The sequence below is a fragment of the Trichosurus vulpecula genome, chromosome 1 (genome assembly GCF_011100635.1).
Source record: "Trichosurus vulpecula isolate mTriVul1 chromosome 1, mTriVul1.pri, whole genome shotgun sequence".
NCBI classification, from domain to species: Eukaryota; Metazoa; Chordata; class Mammalia; order Diprotodontia; family Phalangeridae; genus Trichosurus; species Trichosurus vulpecula.
Window position 1 is genome coordinate 441,617,000 of NC_050573.1, and position 23,878 is coordinate 441,640,877.

General features: G+C 36.1%; 1 protein-coding gene across 2 annotated transcripts in view; it reads left to right on the top strand.

The window, feature by feature from the left end:
- The window catches only part of CERT1 (ceramide transporter 1), a 159,072-nt gene that overhangs the window by 63,619 nt on the left and 71,575 nt on the right, over nucleotides 1–23,878 (top strand). For both annotated transcript variants that reach the window (XM_036763328.1, XM_036763324.1), the window contains exon 4: nucleotides 21,301–21,408. In XM_036763328.1, coding sequence (XP_036619223.1) covers nucleotides 21,301–21,408 — 108 coding nt within the window. The remainder of the gene's footprint in view (nucleotides 1–21,300; nucleotides 21,409–23,878) is intronic.

Genomic DNA, 23,878 nt, shown 5'->3' on the forward strand with positions numbered 1-23,878 from the left:
TTATCCTCTATTTCTAGAATATCAGGACAATTTTCCTTGATAATTTCTTGAAAGATGTCTAAGCTCTTTTTTTTTTTGTTATTGTAGCTTTCAGGTAGTACGATAATCTTAAAATTCTCTCTCCTGCATCTATTTTCCAGGTCAGTTGTTTTTCCAATGAGATATTTTAAATTTCCTTCTATTTTCATTCTTTTGATTTTGTTTTATTGTTTCTCGTTCTCTCGTAAAGTCATTATTAGCTTCCATAGCTTCCACTTACTTCTAACTTTTAAGGAATTGTTTTCTTCAGTGAGCTTTTGTATTTCCTTTTCCATCTGGCTAATTCTGCTTTTTTTTTAGGAGTTCTACTCTTCAGTGAATTTTTATATGGTGTTTTTCATTGGGCCAATTCTGCTTTTTAAGGCATTCCTTTCCTCATTGGATTTTCGTACCTCTTTTTACTATTTAGTCTATTCTGTTTTTAAAGTGTTATTTTTTTAGTTGTTTTTTTTTTTTGTATCTCCTTTACCAAACTGTTGACCCTTTTTCATGAGATTTTTTTTTTTTTGCATCACTGTCATTTCTCTTCCCAGTTTTTCGTCTACCTCTTACTTGATCTTCAGAATCCTTTTTAAACTCTTTCCGTGGCTTGAGACCAGCTCATATTTTTCTTGGAGACTTTGTATGTATCAGTTTTGACATTTTTGTCTTCTATTGTTTGCTCATTTTTTCAGCCTATTTCTTGACTTTTAACTCCATGCTAATGTGGGGCTCTGCTCCCAGGATACAAGGTGCACTTTCTCAAGCTTCAGAGTTGTGCAACTGTTCTCAGGGCTTGTTCTGGGAGTCTGTAAGTTTTCAGTTCTTCCAAGTTGGTATGATCTAGGGAGAGTTTACTACTCTCCTAGCCTGTGCTCTGGTCTGTGAGTGATCATAAGCACTCTTTTCTGCCCTGCAACTGTGACCAGGGTCCCCTCTTACCTGTGGCTACAAGCTCGGTTATGCGAGTGTTCCTCCTTGCCTTGGGACTACCACCAGGACTGTGATCTGGATCCGAGTGGAATAGAACCCTGTTCCCATTGCCAGCAAATCTAAACCTCTTACTGTTTGTGATTGAGTTGTTCAAAAGGCCTGCTTCTGGTTGGGGTAGTGCAGCCTGAGCTAGACTGAGGTCCACTCTCACTCCATATGACAGACCTTTCCTACTGACTTTCTATGTTACTTTCGGCTAGAAAATTGTTTTTCCCCATTGTTTTGTGGGTTCTGCCATTCCAGAATTTTTTTAAGGTGATATTTTGATGGTATTTGGAGAGGAATTTGGGAGAGCTCAGGCAAGTCCCTGCCTTTACCACCTTGGCTGTGCTCTGGAACAGAAATATTAATAAGGTACATTAGATATGATTTACCCTCACACACATCCCAATTGTTTAATTATACACATACATTTTCTTTAGCACATTTTCTTCTATGTAGAATAGGATTCTTTTAGATTGATTACTCAGTTTTCTCTATTTAAATTTTTAACATTTGGGTGATGGAAAATGTGGGCTTTAGAATTTTTCATATCAATGTTGAGAATAACTCAAAATACTATATTTTGGTTGCACAAAAATATGTTCCATTCTTACACATTATTTAACCTCTCCAAGGACTCAGTTTCCTCATATTTGTACATGAAAGGTCTGGACTATGTGATCACTAAGGTTCCTTCCAGCTGTAAATCACTGATCAACTATCATAGAGATTAGGAAGCCTCTTTAAAAGTAGCATTCATCGTCGCCTATTCTTGTTCCCAACGACATCACCGTCAACTTTTCAAAATAAAGTGACGATCAAGTATAGAAATTGCTCATTTAAAAAAAAAAAGAAATTACTGATAAAGCCACCTCACCAGTGACATTTTTTTGGCCCAGAAATATTATTTTATTACCCATGGCAAACAATAAAGAGAAGAGTAATAGCTATTATTTCTCTTAGTTCTGTTGTTAATTGGGCTTTGGGGTTGTGGTAGTCATTTGTTGTGATGATGGTTGTGGTTGTTGTTTTAGCTCTTTTTCACTCTTTTCCCCTACAAAAGCATTTCTAAAGCGTTTAGTGAATATCTGTGTTGGAAATAATTTTATATGACCTTTTTGCTTACTTCCTGGCCTGTTCTTCCAACAGTTCAGAATGGGAGAAGTCTCTATATGGGAAGAAAAACATTTAGCTACGTGCTTTTTCCTACAATTAGCTCAACAGTCTTTCAGCTATTATGTATGCATATATGATATTTTCTGTCAAGGAAAGCACTGAGAGGAGCAGGTGTTAATTTGTAAAGAAGCCCATAGATATCAATCAAATGATTATTATGCAGACTGCTAGGTTAGGTGCTTTTGGAACTGTAAGGAGATATAAGGAAAGATAGCTACCTTCATGGAGCTTACAATTAGTTGGGGATCAGTGGTGTTATAGGCTTTAAAAAATATTTATGAAAACAAGTGAGAATTTCTAGATGGGAAGAATAGTGAGCAAAAGCAGTGATGGGGAGAATGGATGCACATGTATTCTAGGGACACAAATATGGCCGCAGCAAAATGTTTAATAAAGAAATGAGACCTCAGGGTTGTATTCTGGAGAATCTTGAATAACCAACCCTCAGAGTTGACTTGATCTAAACTGTTGAAATTTGGAGTAAGCTAATGACATAACGGAAATGAGGTATATAATAGAAATGTTAATTTAGTTACAGTATGCTGAATGAATATGAGAAGTTAGGAGTCTAGGTATGAGGCTTGAACTAGAGAGACTCCTGTGGAATTTGAAAGTAAGGGATAGCTTTTGAGAGCCAAATAATAAAAAAATGACAGAATTTAATTACTAACTAGATTGGGGGGGAAGGGGATCAAATGACTAAAATTTGACTCTCGAGTGACAGTATGAATGAAGGAGGTGCTAGTTTTAAGGGTACAGTTAGTTTGCTTGTAAAGATATATTGAAAAAATCACTTTTCTCTTGAACCTACTATTAGTGTCGGGCATGCTAATATTCCTTAGAGCACTTGCATTTTTATTTTGAACTTAAACAAAAAACTCTTTTCTGTATACATAGCAGAACTCAAAAAGTGAGTTATACGTAAAACTGTGAGTCTCCTGTTTCATATACCACTTGCTTTTTACAGAGTATATTGTAATGTTTACAAGTTATAGTACTTTGAAAATCACCTGGCTGTCTATGCTTCCTTTTGAACTTGCTGCTTCTGTGCTTTGTGTAAAATGTTTTAATGACCCTCTTTTTGGTACTACTGTTACTAACATCTCTGGAATGGAATCTCTTGATTTGACTATGACATTGCTGTTTAGTTATGTCTGACTCTTTGTGACCCCATTTGGGTTTTCTTGGCAAAGATACTGGAGTGGTTTGCCATTTCCTTCTCCAACTCATTTTACAGATGAGGAAACTGAAGCAAACAGGGTTAATTGGCTTGCCCAGGATCACAGGGCTAGTACATGTCTGAGGTTAGATTTGAGTTCCAGAAAAGGGTCTTCTTGATTTCAGGACCAGCACTCTATCCACTGTGCCACCTAGCTGTCCCATGACATTGCTAGGTGTTGCATTTTGGGATTTCCTTAGGAAAGTGACCTGTGGATTCTTTGTATTTTCACTTGGCTATCTGGATCTGCTAAATCTGGGTGATTTTCTCTGATTTCTTGAACTGTGGTCTCAAATTTTTTGTTTAGGCATGATTTTCACAAAAGACCTTAAATTATCCCTTTACTGTTTTTCCAGGTTTGTAGTTTTTTTTTTATTAAAATGAGTTGGTAGGAGCTGGGTCACTTACATTTATCAGGTATTGCTTTGTTGTTAAAAATGGGTAGGAATAATAATTGTATCTTAATTGGTTGCTGTGTAGTATAAATTACATAATTAAAAATGAGCCAGTAAAACTATAGAAATTTAAGCTATTTGTGTCTTATCTTTTCTTTCCAAATTCAAGTCTAGAGAGAGGGAGATTAGTAGACAAAGGTAAGAGGAGTATAATAGAGGTTTGAGACCATGGGGAAGTTACTTAACTTGTGTCTCAATTTCCTGTACTTCCTGTTTCATAGGGTGTTATAACAAAAGTCCTTTAAAAGTTGGTGCTCTGAAAAGTTAATTTTTTAGTAATAACTTGCATTTTTATAGCATAGCAAGATTTACAATGTGCTTCATTTATTGCCTTTATTTATTTCTCACAATAATCCTGTAAGGTTAGTGCTGTTATGATCTCCATTTCACTGATGAGGAAATGGAGGTGCTAACAAGTTGTTACTCGCCCAGTGTCACAAAATTAACAGATGTCTTAGGCAGGATTAAAAGAACCCAGGTCTTGATTGTTTTATTTCCAACATTGTACTCACTGTACCGTTGCTATTTACTATGCAATTGTGTTTTTAAAAAATTGCTGATAATTTTCTATATTGCTCCCCATACTCTATCCAGAAAGCTTTCCCTTTTAAGTTGGATTTAAAAAAAGGAATAAAAAAAAAACAATTCAAACTTAACCAACACATTAACTGACAGTGTATGCCGTGATTCACACCCATAGTTTACCTCTGTAAAGAAGGGTGAAAGGTTATGCCATTGCTTTCTATACCATTAGATAAAGTTGTACTAAATTAGACTTGGGTTTGGTTTTATGATAGACTAGCTTTATACAAAATGACATTGGTAAGAAGCATTCTCAAAATAATTTTTATCACATTTAATTAAATTCATATGTAAGATTTAACTGCAAGCTTATTGAAATGTTGCACTAGATACATCAGTTAATGAACTATACTGAAGGACAAGCAAACTCCAATTTATATTAAGGATATTTTATTAAAAATTAAGGATACTTCATTACTCGTTACTTTTTTACATATGAGTAAAACTTGCCTATGTTAGATCTTCATAGTTTTTCTTTCATTTTAGAATGATTTTTTCCCATATAGAATAGCAAACCAGTTCTCATACCTATTTAGTTTGTTTTTATAATAGTATTAGACATAAATCTATCTCTACATTTTTTCTAAGAGATTATGGAAATTACCACTGCAAAATCAAAGGAGTCAAAAGTACAGTGTTGTATAGAACATATCACAAAAGTAGGATGAGGGTTACTATAGTACTTTGACCAATAGTAACCTCAGTACCAACTTTCAAAGTCGAATGTTTTGTGCTGACACCCTCTAGTGGTCATGTGACCATACTTTTCAAATACTGTAATAGGATAACTATATGGCTTCCCTTTAACAAGCTTGAAGGTACATCAGGAGTTCTGTAAATTTAAAATGGAAATCTTTTGTTGCAGTATAGAGAATGTGCACCTTTTGCTAACCATAAATGTGAAGAGAGTTTGTTTTCCAAGGGTTTCTTGTCCCAGTATGTCCCAGAATAAATACTGCTCTTGTGTCCCTCCTCCTCCCACCCCCAAAATTTGGTTGATTTGAAGTTAATGGGTTCAGTAACCTCTTAGAAAACTCCTTGGTCTTTCAAACTATTATCCTTTCCTCCCTTAAATATTCAAAAAATTATCGTTGTAGAATTGAAATTGTTCTCCTGAACACTAGAGAGCAAAGGGCAACAGTACTTATTCCAGTGATTCATTGAATCTGTGACTTCATGAACTTGGTTATCATCTAGTGGTACAGTTTGCAGCCCATTTATGCTTTTTTACTGGCACTGATTCTTTTCCCTGTCTTTTGTAGGGATTGAGGCCTTTCCTCTGAGTTTCTTAATATTACTTGGGTAATATTATGGTACTATTTCTAAATGGCTAATAGACCTTTTCTAATCATTCATAGTTCTCTCTCTATATTACATATATATAAATATGTGTGTATATATATATATATATATATATATATATATATATATATATGTAGCTTATTTCTTGTATGTAATCTTATTCACAAACAGGAGTCATTGGGACCTTACTTCATTTTATTTTTTTAAGCAACAGAACCTACTAGGACCTACACTTGGCTGGCACACTTTCATACTTCCAGTAGGCATTCCTCTATGAAAGAGTTGGGGAGCAAAAGAACATACTTACTTGAGAGGAAGATGGAGGAGATAATTTTCCTCTTACTACTGGTGACCTTTGAGCACTTGAGTTAGTGCTGATGTTATGTTGAGTTATGACTGATGCTCATATGGGTAGGAGTATTTATTGAATGGGTATAGGTTATTTTAGATGGCTCTGAGATTCCTTCCAATGGTAAATCAGACCAGGATTAAAATATATTCCTAAATGATCGATACAGCATTTTCAAAGTGTCAAATTGTGAGAATGTTTATTTATTTTTATGTAGTATTTTATTTTTCCCCAGTTACATGCAAAAACAATTTTTAACATTCTTTTTTTTAAAAAACTTTGAGTTTCAAATTCCCTCACCCCCTATTGAGAAGACAAACAATTCATGGGTCATACATATATAGTCAAACAAAACATTTCCAGTATTAGTCATATGAGAGAAAACATAAAGCAAAAAAAAAAAAATCTCAAGAAAAATAAAGTGTAAAAAAAAAGCTTCAATTTCTATTAAGACACCATCTTTTCTTTCCCTGGGAATGGATAGCGTTTCTCATCATAAGCCCTTCAGAGTTGTCTTGAATCATTGTATCACTCAGAATAGCTAAGTCATTCACAGCTGATCATCTTACAGTAGTATTGCTGTTACTTTGTACACATTGTACATTCCACTTTGCATCAACTCATGTAAGCCTTCAGGTTTTTCTGAGAACATTCTGTTCATCATTTCTTATATCACAATAATATTCTATCGTAATTGCATACCAGTTTGTTCAGCCATTCCCCAATTGTTGGGCATCCCCTCAGTTTCCAGTTCTTTGCCACCAGAAAAGAGCTGCTGTAAATATTGTTGTACACATAGGTCCATTTCCATTTTGCTTTTTATCTCTTGGGATACAGACCTACCAGTGGTATTACTAGGTCGAAGAGCATGCATGTTTTTGTAGCCCTTTGGGCATAGTTCCAAATTGCTCTACAGAATGTTTGAATCATTTCACAACTCTACCAACAGTGCATTAGTGTCTCACTTTTCCCATATCCCCTCCACCATTTGTCATTTTCCTTTTCTGTCCTATTAGCTAAACTAATAGGTATGGGTAGTAGCACTTAAGAATTGTTTTAATTTCACTCCAGTCAGTAGTGAGTTAGAGCATTTTTTCATATGGCTAGAGATAGCTTTGATTACTTAATTTGAAAACTGTTCATATCTTTTGATCATTTATCAATTGGGGAATGGCTCTTATTTTTACAAATTTGACTCAGTTTTCTATAGGTTTGAGAAATGAGACCTTTAATCAGAAACACTTGCTTCACATTTTTTTTCACAGTTACATTGCTAACTGTATTTCCATCCATTCTATTCCCCCTTCCCCTATTCTATTCTCTCCTTTTATCCTGTCCCTCCTCAAAAGTGTTTTGCTTCTGATTACTCCCTCCCCCCAATCTGCCCTCCCTTCCACCACCCCTCTTCCCCTCCTTTCTCTTATCCTCTTCCCCTCCTACTTTCCTGTAGGTTTAAGATAGATTTCTATACACAATCAGGTGTGTAGGTTTTTCCCTCTTTGAGCCACTTCTAAAGAGAGTAAGGTTCACTCCTTCTCCCCTGCCTCCTCACTCTTCTCCTCCACTGTAAACAACTTTTTCTTGCCCCTTTTATGTGAGATAATTTATCCCATTCTTCCTCTCCCTTTCTGTTTCTCCCAGTACATTCGTCTCTTACCCCTTAATTTTACTTTTTTAGATATCGTCCCTTCTTATTCAACTTTCAAAGTAACCTTATTTTCAATTCAGTTTTTGTATTAACCTTATTAAATCCCTTATGATTTCCCTTTCCTGTTTATCTTTTTATCCTTGAGTTTTATATCTGAAAGTCAAATTTTCTATTCAGCTCTGGTCTTTTCACCAAGAATGCTTGACAGTCCTTTATTTCATTGAATGTTTATTTTTTTCCCCTGAAAGATTATACTCAGTTTTGCTAGATAGGCGATTCTTGGTTGTAATCCTAGCTCCTTTGATTTCTAGAATATCACATTCTAAGCCTTCTGATCCTTTAATGTTTAATGCTGCTAAATCTTGTGTTATTCTAACTGTGGCTCCACCATACTTGAAATGTTTCTTTCTGGTTACTTGCAACATTCTCTTCTTGACCTGGGAGCTCTGGAATTTGGCTATAATATTCCCTGGCAGTTTTCATTTTGGGATCTCTTTCAGGAGGTGATCAGTGGATTCTTTCAATTTCTATTTTCCTCTCTGGTTCTAGAATATTGGGGTAGTTTTCCTTGATAATTTCTTGAAAGATGATATCTTGGATCTTTTTCTGATCATGACTTTCAGTTAGTCCAATAATTTTTAAATTATCTCTCCTAGATCTATTTTTCCAGGTCAATTATTTTTCCAGTGAGATAATTCACATTTTCTTCTGTTTTTTCATTCTTTTGGTTTTGTTTTATTGTTTCTTGATTTCTCATAAAGTCATTAGCTTTCATTGGCTCAGTTCTAATTTTTAAGGAGTTTTTTTCTTCAGTGAATTTTTATGCCTTTTTTCCTTCTGGCAATTCTGCTTTTTAAGGTGTTCTTTTTCCTCATTGGCTTTTTGGACATCTTTTACTGTTTGGCCTAGTTTGTTTTTTAAGGTGTTATTTTCTTCAGTATCTTTTTTTGTGTATGTCTCCTTTACCAAACTGTTTGATCTTCTTTTCATTGGGTTTTTTTTTTTTTACATCACTCATTTCTCTTCCAAATTTTTCCTCTACCGGTCTTACTTGATTTTTAAAATCCTTTTTGAGCACTTCTATGGCCTGAGACCAATTCACATTTTTCTTGGAAGCTTTGTTTTGTTTTGACAGTTTTTTACTTTGTTGTCTTCTTCTGAGTGTATGTTTTGATCTTCCTTGTCACCATAGTAACTTTCTTCAGTCAGAATTTTTTTCTGTTGTTTTCTCATTTTCCCAGTCTATTTCTTGACTTTTAACTCTTTGTTGAAGTAGGGCTCTGCTTCCAGGGTGGAGGGTGCATTGTCCCAAGCTTCAGGGCTTTTGTGTAGCTGTTTTTTCAGAGATATTTCTAGGAACCTGTAAGGTTTGAGTTCTTCCAAGGTGGTGTAATCTAAGGAGAGGTATGTTTACTCCTCTTTCCTGACCTCTGCTGTGGCCTGTGAGTGACCACAAGCACTGTTTTCTGCCCTGGAAATGACCAGGGCCCCTGCAGTGCACAAGTTCTGCTATACTAGTGCTCTTCCTTGCCCTGGGATTGCCACCCAGGACTGTGACCCTGATCCAAGTATGAGCAAAGCAACATAGTCCCCAGTTCCCGCAAAGAGACCCCTGTAATCTCCTTCTGACCAGTTGTTTGGCCTCCTTACTGTCTGTGGGCTGAGAGCTCCCAAGGCCTGCTCCTGGTTTGCTGGGGCTGGGGATGTGCTGGTGTGGCCTGCTCTGGACTGTGTTCCACTCTCACCCAGATGTGACAGACCTTTCCTGCTGACTATCTAAGTTGTCTTTGGCTGGAAAATTATTTCATCCTGTCCTTTTGTGGGGCCTGCTGCTCAAGGAATTGTTTTATGGCATTAAAGGTGTCCAGAGGATTTGGGGGAAGAGGTCAGGTGTGTCACTGCCTTTTCTCTGCCATCTTGGCTCTGTCCCCCAAGAGAATATTTTAAAGCTGTATAACTGCTGACTGCTTGTCCACGGTGGTAGACATGCCTCTAATGCCAGCCTTGAACATTTAACAAACAAAGAGGTTTCCTTTGTCCCACCACAGTAAGAATATGCAGTAAATCATCGGGTATGGTGACTCATATGAGCTCAGGCAACCACTAAGTCTGAGAGGCCCAGACTACATGTGCCCTAGAGTTTTATGCCTCTTAACCAGAAAACTCTGTAGGTAGGCTGGAGCCAAGTATGTTATATCAGGGGTGGATGCTGGGACTTTCAGGGAAAAGGGGGTAGGTCAGGAATTTGTAACTAAAGAACGTTGCATCAGGAAAAGGTTGGTTTTATCACATACACAATCCACAAATATTAAAACTTCCACCCTAACTAAAAGGTATGCAAGACTTAATTGTCTTCAGATCATGCTGCACTCTTTAAAAAACAAAAACATTTTGGGCAAATCATCAGAGTAGGTTTGACTTTGGGGAGAAAAAGTTATTCATATCCAAGTCTTATAAATGAAGATGAAACATGCTGGTATTACTGAGTTCAAAATAGTATGTAACTATAAAATAATAAAATTAAGATGGGATAATGACCTCTGAAGGCAATTATAGATTTTTCTTTTAATTTATTTGAAAATTTTTCGTTGTTTTACTAAGTAGGCCATCATGTAGAATGTTGGAGTGTTCAGGTTTTTTTTTTTAATGATTGTTTTTCTTATTCAGAAATATTTATTGCAAAGAAATATGGTCAGAAGTGTGAGAGATTGGTAAAAGTTAGGGAAAGTTAGGTTTCCAAAGAAGAGTTAATTAAGTTCCACAGAATAATTAATTGTCAGCTGAAACAAAGAAGGAGTAAAAATGAACCAGGATGAGAGTCCTTAGCCAATGGGAACAGAGTTTGTGGTTTTGCAGAAACCACAGTTTCAGGGTATAGGCTAAACTGGCCAGATAATGGTCAGGGTTGAAAAGAAGATTGGGTCAAATGGCTACCATGCATGCTTAGTTGTCTAATTGAATATTACCTTACACACCCACAGGGAGGAGTTTTTCGCCATTTTGGACATGGGACCTATGATGAGGTGCGGGGAACATACCGCGGAGTTTCATGTTGGGGGTGTATAGGGAAGATTGTGACTTAGAAGGGAGTGGACCAATCCATTCTCTGAGGAGAGGTGCAGAGAATAGTTAAAGACAAATAGAAAAGAATTTGACTCCATCTAGTGTTAATTAAGTGTAAAGTTATATTTTACTTTAAAGAAGTGAAAATCAAATTGTGCTGCCTTTATAGATGAAGACGTTAACATAGTTTTATTAAATATAGCCATTCAGCTTTTACTGTTAATTTCTTGGTGAATTACTAGAGCAATGTTTTGTATAGGTATAGACTTTCATATCTCAGTACATATGCTAAATTTCTTTCCTTCCAAATAACATTGCTTCTACTTTGCTCTCCCACTTTTAGAATTTGTTTTGAGCCATTGGCATTCTATTGATATCTTTAAGGACTTTGTAACTTAACAAATATTCAAGTACCTTAGATGAAAAATAACAGCCTGTTTTAGGGAACTATAGTTATACAGACTGTAAATATCAGCATAACAGAATAGAAAGTGGTGTGATTTCAGAGACAAGAGTGATACAGATACAATCTGAAAGGAAAGCTATTTGGGTGGGAGGGAGAATGGAATGAGAAGGAAGCTCAACTTAGTTGAACCTTCTAGGAAGAGAGAGATAAGTAACTCCCGAATGCATTCCCATGGAAGTTGACCTAGATAGAGTTAGGAGAATGGAACCCATCTTGTTATAAACAGTTTGTTCTTCAGTCACGTCTGACTCTTCAGGACCTATGGACCATATTGCCCATGGTGTTTTCTTGGTAAAGATAACAGAGTGGTTTACCATTTTCTTCTGCAGTGGATTAAGGGAGAGGTTAAGTGACTTGTCCAAGGTCACACAGCTATTACATGTCTGGGGCTGAATTTGAACTCAGGCTTTCCTGACTCCAGGCTTAGCTCTCCTTCCACTGAGCCACCTAGTTGCCTCTGTTGTAAATAGTACATTTTTGTTAAAATGAAGAGTTTTTGAAGGGAAGTAACACAAAATAAACCTGGAAAAATATGTTGTAACAAGATTATAGAAGATCTTCAATCTGGGCTAAGGAGAGGATTGAGATAGAATCAGATCTGTATTTTTTTTTAAAGCTTTTCCCCCTTTCTTCTAACTAACCAGTTCCTCTCCTCCCCTTCTCCATGACCACAGACCAAAACTCTTCATTCCAAACTGGGAAGCAGGTTATTTATCCATTCTTGTGAACATTCTCATGGGTTTTAGAAATTGACAGTTCTATGATATCCATCCCCTGTTACATTTCCCGCTTTAAAAATCAATTTATTCAAGCTTTGCAAGTACTCAGTCTTAGAGTTGGTTAGCAAAAAATTGTCCAAATGATATAATCTTCATTTTATCATACGTGTCTTGGCAAAGAAAATTGCATCTTAATCAACTTTTAGTGCCCTAGTGTAAACTTGTAATCAAGATGGTTTGTTATGGGTCATATTAATCTATATTGAAATAACTTAATATGGGCTATACAGATGAACTTTTCCTGCCACAAAGTACAATTGGCATAAATTTCTTCTTTGTGATCTCATCCTCTTAGCAGCTTTAATTTATTCTGTCAACAGGTGTTGAGTACTCATTAGGGAGAGGAGTATGGAGTAGAAAGGGTTGTATAGTATTAGTAAAGGTGCTAGAGATAGGAATGGGTATTGAATGTTTGTGGGGTATGGGAAACTACCTAAATCAAAAATAATTATGTTTTTATTTATGTTTATGTATTCCTACGAGGGCTGCACAACAACTCTGCAAGGAAAATACTTTGTAGATTATTATCCCCATTTTACAGTTGAGGAAATTTAGGCTGACAGAAGTTGTGGCTCTCCCATGACTTGCTTCTGGAAAACTAACACTGAACAAATAGCCTTAGATCACTCAGACCAGTTAAACAGTATTTTCATTCTAACCAGGTATTCATTAGTTGTAAAGCTAGTAGTACTAAGTGTCAGAAGTGGGTTTCAAACACATCTCAGATTCTGACTCTTAAGTCAGTGCTCTAGTAGGCCATACTGTCTCAAAACAGAAGTTCTTTTAAAGTTTTGCTTTGAAAAAAGTTTTCTTCATAGAAACCTTTTTTTTCCCTGAATTTATATATCTTTTGCCTTTCCTATACAGTCTGTTAAAGGAGTATGACTACTAAAAGATACTATAATTCTTTCCCCCCTTCCAATAGATTTAATTATGTACTGTTTAAAGCCTGACTAGGTCTTACCCTTGCTTATTCTCTTCAATCTAGGTATTTAGATTCCTTGACAGTTTGCCTCTTGGGCAAATCATTTAATTTCTCTATGTCTTAGTTTCTTCACCTACCATATGGCAGGGCTTGATTTAGATGATTTCCTCCAGCTCCAATATCTGTGATCAATAATTGAAATATTTTGACACAGAAGCCTCACACTTTTAATTAATTATTTTTAGTTTTCAACATTCACTTTCGTAAGATTTTGAGTTTTAAATTTGCTCTCCCTCCTTTCCCTCTCCTGGCCCCAAGACAGCATGTAATCTGATGTAGGCTCTATATATACATTCATATTAAACATATTTCTGACACCTTTATATCATAAACACTTTCTTTGCAGAAAGAACTAATAGATAACAAATAATGACCACCAAATAATAGCTCAAATAATGAAGTAGTTTTAGAATTAACAACCATTTTCTTTTCCTCTACCTCTTCCCCATCTCCGCCCCTGTTATAAAAAACAAACATAACAAACACTTTTGAAACAGATATGCATAGCCAAGAAAAATTCCCACATCGGCCATGTCTAAAAATGTTGTGTCTCTGCATATTGATTCCATTGCCTGTATTTTGGATGTTGGGCAGCCTATTTCATCATTGGCCCTCCAAAATTAGGGTTAGTTATTGCCTTGATCAAAGTTTTTAAGTCTTTTCAGAATTGTTTGTTTTTACAGTGTTATACTTCTGTTTCTTCTCACCTCACTCTGTATCACTTCATACAAGTCTTTTCTGAAACTGATTATACTTTAACAGACAAGAAAAGTCTTGTTACTGATATACAAATTATCCCTGAGTCAGTAGTCTGTAAAGTCAGAACACTGACTTGTCAGGGCAAAGATCAGAATTAGTGTTTTAAAAAAAAGACAAGAAGAAAAAAAATTAGAAAAAAAGCCACACATGTACAATTAAAGCAAATTAATCCTGAACTAATTAGCAGTTGTAAAATGAGAAATGTACAGCAGAAATTAGACCATCAAGGCTAGTAGAACCACCACATATCTACCCTAACATCTCAGTCCTGGATACAGAAATGCAATGAAACAGAACAAAGATAAGAATAATAGCCACACTGGAGCAAGTGTATCTAAAAATTAGTGCTTGGGGCTATTTGAGGGACTGAGGACAGTTATTGGGAGAAGATAACAAAAACATGCCACTCCCCAAATCTTAAAGCTTAATACCAGTAAAGGTGACTTTTAAAATATCAGTCTATATGCCTACTCTCCCATCTGTATAGATGTATAAGTTAGTCAAGAGCATTCCCAATGAGGGTTACGTAGGGAAAAAGTTTTTTGCAAGAAATATTCAGCAATGGACAGTTTTACCATTTCAACATGGAAAGAGTGATATGGAGATAAGATCTCATTGTGCTTATTTTTGATTATGGGAAAAAATGTTGTCTTAAAGGCTCTTTTCTAGTATATTATCTTCCATCCATATATAAAAATCTTATGTGCCCAAAACAAATTTATGTTCACCAAGGCAATTGTCACTATCACAGAAGAGATAAACACAGAGATAAGTTGGTCACATGGCAGAGATAAGTCATAGGAAGAATGTTCCATTGGTATACCCTTTCAATGTCAGGAGAAACTAAGAAAGACCTCTATGATGTTAAGTGGACCCTTTGTGGTGAACTTATAGAGCAACATGGAAAAGAATCACAAGTTGTGATCTGAATCGTTAGGAGGTATTCCCAAAATGATGACGAGATCCACTTGAGTATTGTTTCTTACTAATTTCCCTGTCCATTTTCCTGTTATTCCTAAAGACTCATTTCTGGGAAGTGATTCTTCTTTCACAACATGATTGATCTGGAAATATTGTTTAACATAATTGCACATGTTTAATCCATATCAGATTGCTTGCTGTCTTGGGGAGGGGGACAGGGAAGGAGGGAGAAAAATTTGGAACTTAAAATCTAACAAAAAAATGAATGCTGATAACGTATCTTTACATGTAATTGGGAAAAAACTACTATTTACAGAAACAGTTAAATTGCTTGTCTTTTAAAACTTTAAACTGATGTGGATGTCAATGGATATGGATGTGTGGATATGAAGAGAAAATTAGTGATCAGAAAGAAGTAGCCTAAAGAACTTTTGAAATTTTGAAAAACTAACCATGGAAAATAAATTGAATGACAAATATATTTTATGCTCAAATTGGCCATTTAAATTTACCCTTTGAGGTAATAAGATTACCTTTTGCACACTTATAGCCGCTTCTTAGCTTCAGTATCAGCCCACAAGGCATTTCAAAAATGATGTAGAAGACAGTATTTACTTAAGTTTCACTTGGAATTGGCTATACCTAAAGAAGAGCTTTTATTGTCTGCAATTAATCTATGCTTAACACTAACTGGAGGTTTCACATTAATTATGGGAATATTGAGTACATTGTATACTTCATAGTATAAATTAAGAAAACTTAAAATAGGAGCACCACTTGGTGGGATTAACCTGTTCTATATGACTGAATAGTTCATTTACTGATAGTTTTGCCATACACATTGTAAATCCTTTTATTAATTATAAAAAAATCTTTCTATAATGTATTGCATCTTTCTCTGTTTTCAACAAAGCATTTTGAACATAAAGTAACTTTACTTTTACATCTGTTATTTATAACATTTATTGTACTATACTGCAGATATAGTTGCCACAGTACTGAATTTTGACTTGTTCTTTCTTGACAGAGTTATTGTCAGTGTCCATTTATGGTAAACTGTCTTCATGATAAGGGGGCTAGAGTGTTGGATGAACATTTCCAGTCAGTAAAAAGTGACTAGTTTGTAAGTGACACTTTGTAAGCAGTAAAAAGTGGCTGATTTTTTCCAATATCAGTTATTTACTAAAAGAAGTTTTTTTTTCCTAAGCAAGTAGTTATCTCATTCTTTCAAATTCTGCTTAACTGTCACTATCCGTCCTTTGAGTTGTCTGTAACATTCAAAGCTTTGATTCTGTTTTACTAATACAGGAGGACATAAGTTCCTCCTTGTCAACTTAAACCTATTCTCTTGTACTATTTCATTTGGGATATGAAAGGAACAGTATTTCTCACTGTTTCAGGAATTTGCAGTGGTATTTGCCTACGGGCTCTTTCTTCATCAGATAAATATTTCTGCAGAAGTGACATTAGTCCACAGTTTTCTTTAAATCTTCCTTAAGGATTTGACTTTGAACAAAACTGCAGATTAAAGAAGCATTTAACATTTTATCTTCCTTTCTTTAAAATTGGAGAAAGCTCTAAATATTTCCTGCATTGTAGATCTGGTTTTTCTCATGAAATTTCTTTAGAATTAACGTTTTCAACTGCTACTACTACCCTGGATCCTTAAAACCTTCACTTGACCCTACCATTCCCTAAAACTGTTATCTTTTCTCTTGCCTTCTTTCACAGCCTAAGTCCTAGAAAAAGCTAGCTGTGTTCATTGTCTCTTTAGGAGCAGCTAAGTTGTGCAGTGGATAGTGTAACAGGTCTGGAGTCAGGAAGACTCACCTTTATGAGTTCGAGTCTCACCTCAGATACTTACTTGCTGTGTGACCCTGCGCAAGTCACTTAACACTGTTGGCTTCAGTTCTTCATCTATAAAATGAGCAGGAGAAGGAAATGGCAAACTGCTCCAGTATCTTTGCCAGGAAAACCCCAAAATGGGATCATGAAGACTCGGACATGACAGAACATGGCTGAACAGCAACATTTGTTGCCTCCACTTTCTCACTTCGCTCTTACTTATCAGCCTTTCTAATCTGGTTGCATACACCTTATTTGAAGAAACCTAATCTTTCGAAGGGCAATGATTTTTATTACTTAATCCAGGGGCCTTTTCTCAGTCTTAGCTTCTCTGGAGGTTTGGTATTGTTGGCCACATCCACTTTCTGGATTCTTTCTTCACCCTGAGTTTTCCTGACTCTTCTGTCCTGATTTTCTTCTTACCCCTCTGACCAATCCAGCTTCCTTTCAAATGTGTATCATCCACAGTGTATGGGTGTACTCCAGAACTATGTTCGGGGTCTTCTCCTTTTTTTCTGTCTCTGTTCTCTTCATCTTATACCAGCTGCTCTGCTTGGTTTCAACTTTATCATCATCTTTGTTAGGAAATTTTTTTTTTTATCAGAAAAGCCATAAGATTGCCCCTGTTGGGGAGATGCGACTTGTAATTATTCATCAATAAGGAAAAGAACCAGTTACAGACACAACAAGAATTAAGTGCCCGCTAGGTACTAGTCACTACTAGGCATTGGGGATAGAAATACAAAGAATGCAACAACCCCTGTATTTGCTGTGAGTTTGCCTTATAATGTGGGAGACAAGTATATATGAAAATATGTACTGCATAAATACAAATTTAATATATATATCATGTAGTTTGCTGGGGAGAATTACTAGTATTTGAGGTGGATCAGGAAAGGCTTCCTGCAAAAGAGGTGCCTGATTTGCATCTTAAAGGGAGAGAGGAATTCTTCCAGGCTGAAGTGTATCACTGGCTTGTAGAATGGGAATAGCAAGTGCAGAGGCATTGGAGAGAGGACCTGGCTTGTGTCTGGGAAACAGAGAGCCAGTTTGGCTGGATCATAGCAGTTGGGGGTGGGGGTGGGAGAGGGAGAGGATGATGTTCAGTGAGGCTGGAAAAATAAGCTAGGGCTAGTTTGTTTAGGGCTTTAAAAGATAAACAGAAGAGCTTATATTTGATCCTAGAAACAGTAAGAAGTCATTGGAGTTGATTGACCAGAGGAGTGGCATTGTCAGATCTGCCTTAAGAAAAATTACTTTGGCACCTGAGTGCTGGATGGACTGACATGTGGAGAGACTTGAGGAAGAAAGGTTGATTTAGAGGCTTTGCAATAATTTAGGCAAAATGTTGAGAGCTCGAAGTAAAGTGGTAACTATGTAAGAAGGAAGGGGTTAGATATGATGGATGTTTGTTAAGGTAGAAATGGCAAGATTTGGCAGCTGTTTGGATTTGTGGGATGAGAGAATGAATCTAAAATGATGCTGGTATTAGAAACATGATATCTAGGAAGGATATGGCTTTTATAGAAATAGGGAAGTTTGGAAGAAGGCAGGGATTGTTGGGGGCGGGGTGATGTTAATGAGTTCAGTTTTAGAAATGCTGAATTTAAGAAGTCTCTGGGACTTCCAGTTTGAAATGTCCAATTGGCAATAGGTGATGTAGGACAGAACCTTATGAAAAGGTTTTCGGGAGTCATCCAAGTAAAAATGATACTTGAACCCTTGAGGGATAACGAGGTTATTGTAGGAGAGGAAGAGAGAAGAGCTTGGGGAAGAGAGAGGGAACAACTAACCAGAACAGAGCGGGGAGCAGAGTGGGGATGATGAGCCCAGAAAGGAGGCTGAGGAGCATTTAGACAAGTAGGAGGCAGACTAGGAAAGAAGAGTGTCGTAAAAGTCCAGGAAGGAAAGAGGTAGTCCTGGAAAATAAGCACCGTTATATACTAACACATGTAGCAGATAGGACTGAGAGAGGACTGTCAGATTTTACGTGTAATAGATAACTAGAAATTTTTGAGAGAATGGTTTCTGTCAAGTGATGACATTGAAATACAGATTGCAAAGGGTGGAGGAAAGGACATAGAGGAAGCAAGAATAGATAACTTTTTCAAGGAGTTTGGCAGAGAATGGGTGAAGGTGTTTTAAGGATGAAGGAGACAGAGATTTAAGATTCTAGGGTAAGTATGGTTGGGGATACAATTGCTGAAAGATGGAATCGGGTGTACACATTGGGGTTAGCCTTGGTAAAGAGTAGGATTACTTCTTTGTCAGAGCCTAGGGGAAAGGAGGAAAGAGTGGGAGATAAAGCCAAGGGTAATTGAGACAATGAAAATGGGAGAAGAGGGAACTCACACTGAATAGTATCAATTTTTTCCAGTAAAGTCAAAATCAAGGTAGGATAACTGTACTTTCCGAGAGATGAGAGAGACTACATCAGCTGCTTGATCTTTTAGTAATGTGGCTCTTAAAGATGTGGGCATAGGACACGTGTGGGTAAGAGAGGAGTCCTTTCCTCAGTAGATTCTAATTTCTTCCTTCCCATTCCCAATTAAGTGCTAAGTTCCTTAAGAGCAAGCTCTTTAAATCCCCATTCCCAAAACAGTGAGCATGCGGTAGGTGCTCAATGATATAATTTGTTGAATTGCAATAAAACACAGTCCACATAGCTTTAACCAATGTCATTATGTAATAGTTTTTGTCCATTTCTTATGACTAAACCTTACCTTATATGGGGAGACAGAAGCTGAGTTGAGCCAAATTTCTGAAACCAGTTTTGCACCAGCCCCAAATGAATCTTTACCAATTGTAGAGACCTTCCATCAGTCCCAGGTGAAGGTTCTCCTTGCTCCTAAAGTGCTTCTTAGTCCTCCTGCAAAGCAAAGCCAAGACAGACATACAAGCCTCCCATGGGAAAATATTCCACAGGCCTCCTCTGCAGCTGACTAAAAAAAGCTGATAGAATAGGATTTTACAACTCAGATAATAAGGGCCTATCATAATATACTTCATATAATAGGTAGCTTAGTAACAATCTTTATTAAAGTACTACTATGTGCACCCTGTGCAAAATGCTCAGGATACACAGACACAAGTGGAAACATCCCCTACCCCCAAGAGAAATGGCATTCTAACAAGGAAGAACACAAATATATACAAGATTCAAATGAAGTAGATACAAGGTAACCATGAGAGGGACGGTAAAGAAGGTACTATTTGAGATGTCTTGAAGGAAATTAGTGATTTTTAAAAGCATAGGTAAGAAGGGATAGCATTCCAGGTATTAGTAGCAAATGGAAATGAAGTTTTGGAGTATGGAATGAAGTAGTTTAGGAATTAGGTTAAAATTAACTTTTAAGTGTGAAACAAAGGAGTTTAGATTTAGTACTAGAGGAAGTAATAAGGAGCCATTGGATTTTATTGGAGAAGTGACATGATCATACATGAATGTTAAGAAAATTACTTTGATTGGTGTGTGCACAATAGATGGGAGCTGACCAAGGCTTGAGACAGGGAGGCTTTTGTACATCTTGCCTAAAGCATCTCATAGGTAGATAGTGTGGTGATGTGGAACTGTAGCATAGGAGAGAGACTGAGGATGGATATATAGATCTGAGAATCATCAGCATAAAGATAATTGGGAGCTGATGAGATCACTAAGTAAAAGAGGGCCCAGAACAAAGTCTTGGGGGGCACCCACAGTTAGGTGTGACATGGATAAAGCTCCAGTAAAAGAGTCTGAAGAGGAGTCAGGCAGAGGTAGGAGATCAAGAAAGTAATGTTATAAAAATTCAGAAAAGAGAGTTACCAAAAGAGGGTAGGTGGTCAGCAGTGTCACATGCTGCACAGGTTTTGAGAAGGGGTTATTAGATTTGGTAATTAAGAGATCTTTGGGAACTTTGGAGAGAATGGTTTCATTTGAATGATGATGTCAAGAGAACGTAAATGAGTAAAAGCAGAGGAAATAGAGATGCCACGTGTAGTCATTTTTTAAAAAGGATTTTAACTAAGAAGAGGAGAAGAAATACAAGTGTAAGAGAAGGGAACAAACATTTGTTAAGTGCCTACTGTGTGCCAGGCACTGAACTTAGTGCTTTACAGACCTTTCATTTGATGCTACATAGGATGATAGTTTGTGGGGTAGTAGTATCTAATAAGATTTTTTTTAAGGATGCAGGAAACCTGGTTTATATTTGTAGGCAGCAGAAAGGGGCCCCATAGATTGGAAAATGGGGATGAGACTGAGGGAAATCTGCTGGAAAAGATGGGAGGGAATAGGATCAAAAATGTAACAAAAACCTCTAATGCATTGAGTGTGCCCTTTGAGGCAAACTTGTGAGAGGACGTGGAGTTGTGTAGGGGAGACAGGCATAGATGGACTGTGACTTGCATTGATGGAGGAAACATCATCCGAATCAATAAGATCACAGATCTGCTTAAGTATTGAGTATTTGAATAATAAAATTGAAATAAGATTCTTTAACATTATTGTTAAGTTATCCATCATGTATTTTGAAAATTTTTTTAAAAGTTTCAGTTTTCATTCCACTTTTGAACATCAGAATGAGCATTGTCCTACCTTCTTTTCCTAAAAACATTCAAAGGTATTAGATATCATTAAGATTGCAGCAATAGTTTGTTTAGCTGCTGTTTGAAATTGTTTGACCAGCAAACTAATTTTTTTTTTATTTTAAGGAAAATTGATTTTCTTCTTTAAATTTGTTTGTATTAGAAAAATTATCTGTAATCTCTTCTCTTTAGACTGAATCTGGTTATGGATCAGAATCAAGCTTACGCCGACATGGCTCGATGGTATCACTTGTGTCCGGAGCAAGTGGTTATTCAGCAACATCCACCTCATCATTCAAGGTTAGTTCTTACAAATAGTTCAAAAGAATGCAACATAAATGAAAAATAAAGGTTTAAAAGATTAACCTTAGGAATAGAGCCTAATTCATTTCTGTCTAATTCATGTCAGGATGAGGGGTAAAGGGGGGGGACCAACACAATTATATTTAGCCTCTAAATAATTTGAGAATATTAAATTTTATGTTGTGGGTATAGAGCATTCAATAGCTGAAAAAAAGGGGTCTTATTGATATGACATTGTTTTTTAAGCTAAATTAGTCAGAATTCTGCCACAAATATTCCAAAATATTCTTCCTTCTTTCTCCTTTCCTACCTCAAAAAAATATTTAAAAAAAGAAAAATAATCCACATACAAGTAGATAAAAATCAGGTAATTTTATTTCTTTACATCATTTGAATGTAATTTTTTTTTCTTGTGCATTACTTTGTAAAAATATTTTAAGAGACATGAAAAGGCTCAGATATCAGAAGAATGCAGACTATAATTTCTAATGATCGTTAGCCTATTTTCAGGTATTATATCCATACAATGTTTTGAAAGCAGTTTTATAAATAGTTCTCAAAAGGCCACATACTCATTATCTTAAGATAAATTTCTTGTTCATATTGTCAATACTTGGTACCAGAGCCAACCCTTAATTGCTAGAGAATAGAGTTGGTGGTATGAAAGATAATGCTAAAGTCATAACAAATATAAATTTCAAATAAATTATGAATTTTATGAGAAGTGTACCTTTGTGGCTTAAATATAATTGTAGGAGAACTGGCAGAAGTTGTTTAAGTGTCAGAATTTGTCAAAGATGAGGAAATCATGAATCAAATTCTTTTAGCAGTAATGGCATATGTGAATACATAAAGGATATTTGTTTTCCCTGTCTCATTTCTAAATTAGAGAAAGCAAACTAACCAAGCAGGGTAATTCATCTTTTTACATTCAGTGATTGAAAGAAGAGAACCATATAAACCATTATTTCTCATGCTGACTTGGAAGAAATCCTATTATAAAAAACAATGACACATCACATTTTACAACTGAAACGTTTTTATATTTTTATTCAGAATAATGTAGAAAATCAGAATATTGAAACTTGAAGAAAATTTGTTTTTCAGTTAAACAGTTGAAATCTAGTATTGGTAATGGTTCCTATTTTCAGGAGTGTAGCAGCTATAAGGGGCCTTGGAATTAAAGTGTTCCAACCCCGTAATGTTTTGCTTGAAGTATCTGAGGCCCAGAAAGGTTAAGCAACTCCTCTCCCAGTATGACAGAGGCGGTAACTCAGCCTGTCAAAGCATCTCCCAAATGTCCAAAATTAACTTGCTGAAATCAAGGGCAGTTTGCTTAAGAAATAACTAATTCCTGAAGGTGACTGTTGGAACCATGAAGTTAACCTAGAAAATAACCAAGTAATTTACTTACTTAAAACATATATTGGATGCCACATGAATAAAGAATTCTGATTTATCTGACTTGTAAAGAGTGTTTTATTGTGGAAGAATTCATTTCTTGGGAAAAAAAATATGGTTGTACTATGTCTAGTGGTTTGTCATCATTTCTACTCTTTGGGCCCACTGGTACCATTGGCCATTCCTGTTTTCTCTGTCATAGAAGTAAGAGTCAGTTCTTCGAATCCACACTGCAGGCCTCAGAGTGGCTTAGAAAACCACAAATTCACATTATCGATATTGTATTGTATTTTTATTTATTTTGTTAAACATTTTCCGGTTACATTTTTATCTGGTTCCATGGGGGTGGGGTGTTGTGAGTTTGATGCCTCTGCTCTCCATGACAATAGGTTTTTCCCTTGAGCTGTTCCACGGCCAGAGGCTAGCTCTTGGAGAGCACTGAGCTTGAATGTCAGCTCAGCCTGTGTGTGGCCTTGGAAGCATTGGTTCATTTCTCTGGGCCTTTGTTTCATTATATTGAAATGAGGAGGTTGGACTTGATGACCATGTGAGGTCTTTGATCCTTGCTTTTTGATGGCATTATAGGTGCTTAGCACTGTGCTATTGAAAATATCAAAAATTATATCTCATGGTCCATGGCTTTGAAGAATTTTAATAATGTGACATTTTTGTATGTCCGCTCTAGATTTCTACCTAGATTGTTTTTGTTGTTTGCCATGTTACATCCAATGAGTACAGTTTTTAAAAGTATACTTTTAACTTCATTCCAGTCTCCATACTTTTTATATATAAAAAAAGAATGTCTTAAGTCAAAACAGCATTTATCCTTCCTTTTTAAAATTGGGAACTATACTGTTTATATGTTCTAGGTAATTAAATTTCAAGTATCGATCAATCAGTTTCAAACTTGCTATTTTTTTGGAACATGGGGTAGGGGGCAACATTGGTGGATGTTCATACTGCAAAAGAGAATGAGAAATAATGCTTTTAATAAAAAGGTAGAAGAATCAGAAAAGAACATTGTCAAGAAAACTCAGGGAAAAAGTGTCCAGGAGAAGGGAATGAT